We start from the raw sequence: 11,206 nt of genomic DNA, 5'->3' as shown, positions 1-11,206 counted from the left end.
TGCGATTCTGTGATAGCGCAATTGACCCATTTCAAGGAAATCCCCAGATCGATTCCCGAAGTATGTGTAGGAAATTTGTGTCCAGTTAATATTAGAGTACCTTTATAGCGAGTTAATATTACACTAGATTGTATTCGCTCGTATTTTTCTGTTATTAAACTCAGTACATAATCCTCTCCGGCATTTTCATACACGTGATTCGATAATGAGGAGCCGCTTAATTCATGATTTCTATTTGTTGGACGAATAAGCTTCGGGCATTCACATTTGGCTACTGTACAAGGAGTGCTTGAAACTGATAGTATGACTGACGGGCATAATCAAGACTCCATGACACGCATCGGAATTCGGAGTCAACAGACCACGGGGTGGACATAAAATTTCGATAGGTCGATTGATCTGCCATTGAAACCTATGGTAAAGGATCGATTAACAGGGTGTCCGCAGCGAGCACCTTAATGATCGACCCTTTACCATGGCTTCAAATGGACAAATATCGATAATCGATCATTCACGCCCCGTCACTGAATCTCTAATTCTAGACCGCGGTCCCGAATAGACCGCTATTTATACAGGTTATGAAACCAAGCTTACCCGGGTTTGCATTAAAATTTTAGTAGAAAGTAGATACGTTATACACAGATTACGATGTCAGCTCACAATTCCCGCTTCTCAAAAACTAAAGTCACCTCTAGTCAAATTGAGCTTTAAATTACCTTCTGTATATTTTATAACAGAAAAATTTTCCCATCGGATAATTTCTGTTACAGGATTTTCAATGCTTTATCAGTAGTATGAAAAGTAAAAATCATGAAAAAGGGCGGTACTTTATCTCTTTGCTCTATATGTGTGCTCTACAGAGGTAATATTTATTATCACGCGAAATGTATTTTCTCTAAAAATAAAATTTGAACGGATGAGTTTTTCACCAATTTTGCAGGAGTTACGAAATTCTTTGAATTTTATGCTTTTTCCTAAGTGTTCAAAAGTGTGCAGTTGTTTTCAAAAATAAAGCAAAAGAATCAACAAAGATCGACAATTTTATTGCTTAATTTCAGAAAAAACATAGAGACGGGATCGAAAAACATTGTCCTCAACGTGTATTCGCCTTCACTCTGCAAAGAGGGAAAGTATTAAAAATTACCAGAGGAAATACCGTTTTACCAGTAAAAATTACAGCTGCAATACAAAGTGACAGAATAATTCGCGATCACTTCTCTGATTTTACGTAAGAAAAAGACAGATTAAATGGACTGCATTTTGCAATTCGGAACTATAAATTCCGGCCCGGTTTAAAAACAACGTATGTGCCATTCGTTTCCGTATGCACCTACGTGTTTTTTCAGATGTGCCAGAATTTATAGCTCCAAATTGCAAAATGCAGTCCAAATAACGTAATGACTATCAGAAATTACAGTTACATGTAGCGTTAACATATCGCACAATGCAATAACGCATGTGCTCAATCTCAGATTATTTTATCAAATTCACCGGAAGAAACCAGCTCAAAATAAAGAGATTAACACATTTAAGACAATACATTAAAATAAAATGTCATGAAAACTTATGGCACAAAGATTACGATAAGATGAAATTTTCGATGAAACTTCCAACTTAAAAAGATTTATGACACTCCTTTTCTTCTTTTCTTTTTTTCAAGTACCTGATGGCCAGTTCTCCGTAAAACAGTTCCTGATTATTACAACTTTAGATCTCTTCTCTGAGACAACGGTTCACCGAAATAAGAGGAAGTTGATTCAACATTCTGGATGTAAAACATGTATCCCCAAGTGTGCAAGAACGTATGAAATGCTGAATTACCCGCTACAGAAGTTGTTGTAGCAATGCCAAGATGTAAAAGTAACTGCTGTGGCTGTTAATTTGGCATTCTATAAGTTGTCACACACTTTTTTTACCTCTAGAATGTTAAATTAACATTTTTTCGGTGTTGACTTCTGGCATAAAACTGTGCTATACCAAACCTAGCAACAGAGCTGAGGGGTTTTCTAAGTACTCTTTCCAAGTGTTGGAGAACAGAGCGAGAGTCGCGCCGTCTACAATTCTGTGGTCTGCAGCCCAGCTAATATTGATGATTTGAGTTTTCTCCAGCTCTCCATTCTTGTTGTACCTCGGTAAAGTCTGCAATTTTCCAGTGGCGCCTATGACCACCTCCGGCGGGTTGATAAGCGGCCGGAAATAAATCCCGCCCACAGACCCGATGTTGGAGATAGTGATGGTGCCTCCGGATATATCGAAGGGCGTCAGCCTCCCGGCGTGAGCCAGATTCTGGAGCCGCGCCAACTCGACAGCTATCTGGAGAATGCTCAGGTTCCGCACATTCTTGACGTTAGGAACAACGAGCCCTCTAGCTGTGGCGACGGCGAAGCCGATATTGTGGGCGGACTTGTAGGTTATTCTCTCGCACTTCTCGTCGAGGGACGCGTTGACGATGGGGTACTTCAAGATGGCCAGCGACATGGCTTTCATCATGAACGGCAGGAACGTAAGCTTGACGTCACGTTTGGCCAAAGTCTCTCGAAACTGCTCCCGCCACTGGACCAGCGTGGTGACGTTCACCTCGTCGCCGAACGTCATTGTCGGGATGGCCGACGACGCGGTCATGCTCCGCACCATGTGTTTGGTGAGGCCCTCCACTCGGAAGACCACGTCTTGATTGCCTGCCCCCGCCCCCTCCCCGCCGGCCGCCTGGGCCTGCGTCTGCCTCAATTGTTCGTAATGGCTCTCCGTCTCATCTCGCTGTCGATTCACTTTATTATTGTCGATAAAGCTCAAGACGTCCTCCTTCAGGACCCGGCCCCCCTTCCCGCTTCCACGAACTTCTTGGAGGCTCAGTTGATTCTCTCGCAGTAGCCGACGCACCGCCGGCGTTGCTAATGGCCTCTCTCCCGCTCGTTTCTCTTCCTCGCCGCTAGATCCCGCAACCGGCGTCGCTAATGGCATTTCCTCCGCCCCTGCGCCAGACGGCGCCACCTGCGTCGATTCGCTTTGGACCGCTTTTTCAACTAGGGGCTCCGCATCTTCGGACTGAACCTCGATGTCGACCAGGGGCGCCCCGACCTGGGCCGTCGCGTCGACGTCGTAGTGGACCTTCTTGACGACTCCTTTGAACTTGCTGGTTATCGTTGTGGCTGCTTTGTCGCTCTCGACGTCGCAAACGTCATCGAACTCTTCGACGACGTCACCCTCTTTGACGTGCCACTTAGTGATGACCACCTGCTTGATACCCTCGCCAATATCCGAAAGGATGAAGGGCTTCACCGCTGCTGCAGCGGTGGCTTTGCTCGTGTGCAATCCGTGACTGTGCCATGTGAGGACTCGCGGATGGCAGTTGGATCTCCGAGGTGCCTCAAATTGCCTAGCCTTCCCCTCGGCTGGGCGCAAGCTCAGACCCGAGCGAAGTCTGGATCGCAGGTGCCTTAACATTCTGCGACTATGGGCACGCCGCCAACTCACACATTATTGAACCTAAAACAAACCAAAATATTATCTTAAAATATTATATTTAAACTTATCTCTCAATTGTTACCCGCGAAGATAATCTGAATAATATTCGCAATTTTCCCAGTAAATTCTGTTTTTATAGGAGGAAACTTGGCAACGTCTGAAGGCTCATACGGCGTTCTTCCTTAGCATGGCAGATTAGGTATTAGCGCCATAAGTTTGTCTTCCATTTCACTGGATATGCAATACAAATACAGGAAGCACGAATTAACATACATATACACAGTTCGAGTTACATATTCCAAAATACGAACATTCAGTTCACTCCATTCCTTAATTGAACCAATGCCGGGCAGGTGAACCATATGGTTTGGAAAGTGAGCTGAAGTAAGTATTTCAGCGCTACCTAATTTTCGATTTGTGTTTCATCAAAATTCCAGAATGTCCTCCTAAATACAGGTGTGGAAAAATTACAATTTGCTGGATACAACATCAGGGCCGGATTAAGGGGATGGCCAAATGGGCCGCGGCCCACGGCGGCAAATTTTGCAATTTTTTTTAATGTAGCTATAAAGAAAAATCGGATTCAGAAAAAACAATTACGAACGAGAAAAGGTGACAAAATCTCTCATTTCCTGAGAGTATATCTCTAATTTTGTCGTCCCTCTGTGATTCAATAGACAGCACCTTCAATTAGTCGACTTAAGACTAAGAGAGAAACCGAACACGGAATTTGGCCCGGAACGGCGCGGCGCAGAGAGCAATGATGACGAGAACGTGAGATGAAAAGGAGAAACCCTCGGCGCAGCGGTCGGCATGTAACACATATTAGCGCCTACAAGACTACATGAATACTTCACGCATTGCGCCAAAGACAATGCGGTCGCTGCGGTCAGCAGCGGGCAGTGTGTGAAACGCATAGCGCCTACAAGAATGCATGAATACTTCACGCATTGCGTCAAACACAGTGCGTGCAGCAGCGGTCGGCCCGAAACGCATAGCGCATGTAAGACTGTAGGAATACTTCATGCATTGCGCCAAACACAGTGCGGTCAGCGCGGCGCGGCGGCGGAAGTTAAAATTATTAAACCACATTTGTTTGTTCCCTCATAATTTCGTGGTTCATTTCTTGTAAATGGAAGGCCTTGTCCATACAGAGATAGGTTTACGGAACTTAACTTTCGCGCCAAGTTCAGTGAACTTTTGCTAGTAGTGTTGACAGGGCTTCCGCAAAAAATGTGACCAACGCGAGTGAACGTTTCTTATGCACTCTTCCCCCTCCGGCACGTTCACTTGATGGTTTTTATTGATGTTTCAAAATGAATGAGAAGAGGGCGGCAAAATACAGACGGTCCATGCAGGCAAGTTAGTAAATCCGGCCCTGCACAACATATACGTATGTCATTTTTAAAGTTTCACTTCCCTGACTGCATTACAAGAACCTTATTTGGATATCGACGGTGAAACTACCAAACCACGTATCTCGTTTGCAGTGTTTAAAAATCTACGCTCACATTTTATTTTTTTGAAGTAGACCGATTCAATATCATTCCTTGAAATTTTTACAGAATTTTTTCCGCACAAAGAGGAAAAATCACAGAAATTTTCAAGACTGGATGTTAGGTAGTTTTTCATTTAAAAAATAAAGTATGACAGGAAGTCTGCGACGTCGCAAACCGAGATACGTGGTTTGGTAGTTTCACCGTCGATATGTATTTCAGTAGGTACCACTGCCCATTTTGTGTTAATTTATGTTGAATCCAGGAACTCAACAATCGGACCCATTATTTTAATTGATGTTTTGTCATCGGTTCAAGATGTGATGAACTTAATCTGGAACCTCAACAACAATATCAAGATAAAAGTCTGTAATGATGATCAATCTGATAATGATAGTATATAAAAAGCTTTTAAGATAAGGCAACATTTGCAAACGGAGTATTCATTATAGTCGAATAAGTTCAATGCATTGTGACTCAAAGGCGATAAGTGAACCAGGAACCTCCGCGTCATATACAAGAATTAAAGGGCAAAAACATGGCAACAGCCATGTCTGGAAATGTTGCCGAATCGAAGAGCATACCTAAAACTGTAACCGCCGTTTATTCATGTAAACCATTCCATAAAATCATTTTAAAGTTAAGAGAGCATTTTTATCTTAAGTGGACTCTTACTTTTTAACAAGCATGTAGTCGAATTTTTATCAGTCCTTATCAGTTTTTTTTGCTGAATCCCATAAACTCATTACTTTTTGCCTCATCTGTCTTCCTTTGAAACTTTCCTATGAACCAAATTATGAAAAAATCGAAGTTTGCAAGTGAGAGTAAAACCTGCAAATTATAAATCTTTAAAGATCAATAAATGAGTAATGTTTATACAAAACTTTTGATGAATCTAATCGTGTATTGCTAACTTTGGTCAATAATCTCCTGTAAGTTAACCAGGGATATAATGGCTTCTAGATTATTCAGTCCTTTAATTTTGGCTAAAATTGTTATAATTTCATTGTGACTGATATTACAAGTTGGCCGAACGAAAATCGTAAGTTCGACACCTTGCGACTAAAAACCATATTTTCTTTAAAATACGCATAGTTTTTCCTCTCATTTTTTTTTTCTCATTTTCTTTTTTGGGGCTCGTCCAAAATTTAACTGTGATATGCTTATTCCCTTACTCACTCCTATTTAAATGAAATATGAAATCAAATATTTGATTAAGTATTTGTTCACTCAATATCCGTAAAACTTGGCAACATGCGCGGTAATCTTCGGCGGCATTATCACAAAGCGTTGCCAAAGGTCAGCGTCAAAACGTGAACACGGTTTGACGACGGCGACTACCTCTCAAAACTTGAAACGATAATTTTGAAGGAGGAATTAAAGTATAAAATACAATTTTTGTTAAATAAATCACCGACCATTCTTCGAGACGTTTTTCGGAAAATTCTCGGTTTCTCCTCTTGTGATGAAGTACTCGACTGTGAGTAAAGATTTATTTTTCTCGAAATCTTCAATTTTGTTGCCCGAAAAAAAATTTTCCTTTGAAAAATTCAGACTTTTTTTAAATGCATAATAAAAAAAAATTGTCTGATAACTTTTAAGCCGCTTTTATCATAGTCGGGCTGGCCCATATCCCTGACGGACAATAGCTACCTGAATTTGAGCCCTGCAGGCTCAGTAGAGGTCCCTTTTGGCGAAATTTAGTGGCCTCTATTCGACACTTTTTGAGGAATCTCAAAGCACTTTTCATTGCCTCCTTTGAGCCTTATCCCTTTTATTTTAAAAGATCCTTAAACGTTTTGTCGACGGGATCGCTCCATTCCATCCTTCCGTATAAAATTTGATCAATCTGCCTTTATTCTTCGTATTAGTGTTGGTGATATTCAACGAACAAAGAAACAAAATATTTAGTGGTTTTGTGTACCAATTACTAATGGGGTGTTTAATAAATCATTCCGCTCCTCACACTAAAATTTTGACAACAAACCAGCCTTTTAGAAAATGTACAGAAATTCCAACACAGTAACTATAATAAATTACGCTGTTTCGTGGGCAACGTTGTTCGGAACAGAGAGACACAAGCTGGATTCTTCAATAATGCAAAACTTCTGATAAGAAAAAAAAATTCCAGAGATTTTTTTGTTTGTTTTTCTTTTGAACCGGGATGTTGATTAAGCGGTGGCAAAGCACATAAAAATTAGCCCCTCAAAACAGCGCATACGCTGGAGATACTTCATTAAAAGTAATACATAAATCGTAATACATCAACCAATGCATTAAATGATTACCTGTATACATTCAAATAGTAAACGTTGAGTGAACTTGTTTCGTGATATGAACGTTGCGAAACACCAATATTCAATCCTTAAAACACTATTCTAAAAGTTCACCTGACCTGTGTAAAATTTTGTGTTGTAATTTTTTAAAAAAAAATGAAAAATCCTAATTATCAACTTTGTGCACCAAACAATAGCACCAGTATTTACCTCACGTTTTAATTTTTTGAGGTTAACACTCTGAAAGACACTCCAACTAGTGTATCGAAATAATTATTACTCAAACTTACTGATATAAAGTTAGCGCTAATAGTAGGTAATTTCAGGCGAAAAATTAAAATGAAAACACAACACAATGGCTGGGAAAGCGCATGAGGAGGAAAGTGAAAATAGCAAGGCAACAAGTGACACAACAGTTTATCCAAGTGGATATGTAAACGATCTATGACGTTCACAATTGACCGATTATCATATGCATAGATTATTCAGAGTTGAGATCACACCGTGAATCGGTGTAATGGTGGTTGCTGTCAGTTAAAGATACGATGCGGCCCGATCAATACGTCGCTTGGCTGACGAAAGGGCGTACCTACAATTTGAGATGAGCCCAAAGGAGCATCGGGTTACATGGACAACAGAGTTCATCTGCTAGAGTAGTTACGCCCTTTTAACAGGAAGGCGTCAAACAGACCGGTGGCTGAACTTTGTTGCTAATAAGCTACAACGGTCTCGTATCAACACTTCTAATTGACGCTCATCTTCACGCAGCTTTATCTTTGTAGCGGGTCTAAGACCCTCAGAGTTGTCAAATTTGCTCTCCTCTTCAGTTTTCTAAGAACTTACGGTTTTTACGGTGCAATTTAGTTTTAACTAAAATTTTTGAAACATCACTAATTGCGCGTAGAAAATTATGCGAAATTGTGTCAAAATCATTAAATTTGTACGGGCATAGGGAATGTAAGTCTAACTGTAATAAATTATTTTAACGCTACATAATTAAAATATTTGAACATTCTCTAAAGTGGCGTTGTAAATTCCATTGGTGAGAGGGTAGTGGGGGGTTTAAGAATTTTTCACAGAGCCCGGAGGGTTTAAAGATGAAAAATCCTGAAAATCACAAAAAAGTGTTTTTATTTGTATTTAAAAAAAATATCCTGTCTTGGAGGAAAGTGCAGACTTTCAATAGGCCCATCTCTCCTCAATGACTTGTTTTTGACCACGCTGCTGCTTATTTTTGGCCACCTCTTGCAAATTTTTTCACCACATAAATTACTCATGAATCGCAATTTTAGTCGCAAGGGATGGTTTTCTGCATGATATGAGTACTGCTACTTACGCTACTCAAAAAGCAAACGAAAATGCATGGCATGATCTCCGTGATGTTTACCGCCCGTTGCACATCGGATTAGGAACGGTGCCATGACAGGAAGTAAACCTAAATTAAAAGGAACATTCGGTGAATGTTTCCCACTGGTCAGTGGTAGTTGAATTTTGGTTTTTTTCTAAAAATAGAATTCCTTCTTTTAGAAAATATTAACTGAAACAATGGTCTAATTGTAAAAGCATAACCCGCCAGTGTAGGTACATTAATGGTCGCTGATGAACATAACTTTGCTTGTGGGGATCAACATTTACACATTAATGAAGATGTGCAAAATTATCGAAACAGTTACCTATATCATGCACGCTTGATGTAGAAATTATCTTGAGTTTAAGAAATGAGAATATTAAAATAGTCCTCCCCGGCGGGGAATCGAACCCCGGTCTCCCGCGTGACAGGCGGGGATACTGACCACTATACTACCGAGGACAGATGAAATGCGCCGGAGAAATTTTATTCCCTGTTTTCAAGGTGTAGAGCAAAGTTTATTTTTCTATAGAAAATTATATGTTACCTCTCCGCAAAAAAAATTGATACGAGATTTCTTCCTATTAAACTCGATTCTGTGACATTTACTGCAGAAACCCAACAAAATTTAGTGTTTAAACACAAATAATTCAATTCCACATGCGTTGCATCTTGGCTAGGCGTCAGACGGTCACATTTACGGATAAGCTCTGTGTAGAGATACATTAGCCATTATTATGACAATGCATACCGGGTCGGACTGGTGAAAAAAGGTCCGGATGGCGTGTACTTCTGAGGCGTTCGGGCTCCACTCAGAGGGGGGGGGGGGGGGGCGGCAGTGGTATGGAATATACCTAGAAGACAGATTTCCGGAGCCCTCCTGACTAATTTTTAAAAATATTCAGCCATAAAGCGTAAACTCCGACGAGCAATCTAGAAACCTGAAAAATCGATGATTATCAAGGGATTTTGTTTGCATCAGGAGAAACCTTGAAAATCGTCGTAGATTTGACTTCAGCTATTTTTCTGTTTGCCCTTAGTTTTGAATGTAGGAACACGAGGTATCATTCTCAGACACCATCATTGCTTGAGGGGAGAAGCAGGAGTAATTCACTGACAATGAGCGTGGCATGCGGAATGCGGAGCGGTCGCTTTACCTCACTGTCAGTTCGCCTTCAGTTTTCAGTGTAGGCAACCCGAGCTCCCACGTGGCCGAATAGTGGTATCACTCTCAGACAGCACGATTGCTAGAAGAAGAAAACATGAAAATTCACCCAACGTCCGACCAGGACGCTTCGCGTAAAGCAATGACTTTTCCTCGTATAATTTTATTTTTTGCGAGATATTTTGCAGCTTATCACTTAAAGATTGCTCTGATGGAAAACTAACATTCATAAATTGCTATATTTGTGAATCGACGTATTTTTATAATGAAGGATCAATGAACATATGGAAAAATGAAGAAATACAAATAATAAGTTTGAACACATACTTAATATTGGTTCACTTTAAAGTGATTTTCTTTGCGTGAACATAGTCAGGCCCCTAATTTTTCCTTGCTTAGGCCTGAGTCTTCCGTGCAAGGAGCAACTTTTACTCAGAGATGCCACTGCTTTTTTCACGCTTTGGAACTTCACACTTTATAAAATATAAGCTCTTTTACCCATGCACCCCAAATTTCAGGTCAAATTCTTGATAGAATTTGCAAAAGACAAGGTTTGGTAAAAACATTGTCTCAAGGTACACAAGTTTTTCTGATATGATACATTATTTACAAAAACTTTAAAATGGCGTTTACGGCGTTCTTGCGTTGCACGGCAGATTAAAGGTACTCTACCTGAGAGTACTCGCAGTTTCCTCTCCCCCTCTAGTCCAGCCGATCAGAAATGAAAGGTCGTGCTAATCATTTGGCAATAGCGACAAAATGATCACTTCCGATCAGGCATACGCATACAGTCAAGTTCAAAAGCCCGCCGCGACTCAAAAGGGCGCTCTTGTCGTCGCGGTGGGCCGGGCCGGGCGGAACGACCACGTCGGAATTTCGTCACTCACACCTGCGCTAACAAGTTTATTACGTGAAAAAATTAAGTAACTGACGAGCGACTTGTGTCGCGCTTACTAACAAACGTACCGATGACGACGCGCTGGGGACCAATCAAACCCACTTGCGACCACACTGCCGCACAGTGGATCCAGTCAATAGGAGAGGTCGGCTAAACTTCGGAAACTTTAAACGCTTGTAACTCCATTTATACAAAACTTTGAGGCTCTAAAAGTGGCTCCATCGGTTTTCTCGTGAAATTATCTTTTAGAAACACCCCTTAAAGTCTAAAATATGACGAAATAATAATCAAAATTTGCAGTTTTAGTCAAACATTTTATGTCCAACTTTTCTAATTTACTCGATCCACTTTGTGCCGTACCAAGTAAAAACGCCGCACAAGCATTCGAATGTTGCCGAATTCCCTCTATGAATTGAATTTTTGAAGAAAGTTTTGAATATCTTTCCTTGAAGTTTTCAAACTTCTTGGATCAAATTACGAACGAAATCCTGCGAAAAATCGGAGGAGGAATATTCACAAATTTTCTTGAAAATTTATGATTTGTCGAAGGAAATTCAG

At 40.7% G+C, this 11,206-nt stretch overlaps 1 protein-coding gene and 1 non-coding gene across 4 annotated transcripts; both read right to left on the bottom strand.

The window, feature by feature from the left end:
• Positions 1 to 1,022: 1,022 nt before the first annotated feature.
• On the bottom strand, positions 1,023 to 7,703 carry Dbct (Dihydrolipoamide branched chain transacylase E2). Of its 3 annotated transcripts, none has more exons than XM_019051025.2 (2): positions 7,250 to 7,703; positions 1,023 to 3,486 (listed from the first exon to the last, which is right to left on the bottom strand). In XM_019051025.2, the coding sequence occupies exon 2, from the start codon at positions 3,442 to 3,444 to the stop codon at positions 1,972 to 1,974; it is 1,473 nt and encodes a 490-aa protein (XP_018906570.2). In that variant the 5' UTR covers positions 3,445 to 3,486; positions 7,250 to 7,703; the 3' UTR covers positions 1,023 to 1,971. The 3 variants fall into 3 exon arrangements, with proteins under 3 accessions (XP_018906570.2, XP_072156541.1, XP_018906571.2); XM_072300440.1 differs by having other exon boundaries at positions 7,448 to 7,703; XM_019051026.2 differs by having other exon boundaries at positions 7,528 to 7,703.
• A 1,272-nt stretch (positions 7,704 to 8,975) lies between these two features.
• On the bottom strand, positions 8,976 to 9,047 carry TRNAD-GUC (transfer RNA aspartic acid (anticodon GUC)). The gene has a single exon. It is a non-coding gene; the product is annotated as a tRNA-Asp (tRNA).
• Between the last annotated feature and the right edge of the window lie 2,159 nt (positions 9,048 to 11,206).

The sequence above is a fragment of the Bemisia tabaci genome, chromosome 5 (genome assembly GCF_918797505.1).
Source record: "Bemisia tabaci chromosome 5, PGI_BMITA_v3".
In the NCBI taxonomy this organism is placed as follows: Eukaryota; Metazoa; Arthropoda; class Insecta; order Hemiptera; family Aleyrodidae; genus Bemisia; species Bemisia tabaci.
This window is presented reverse-complemented; position numbering and strand designations above follow the sequence as displayed.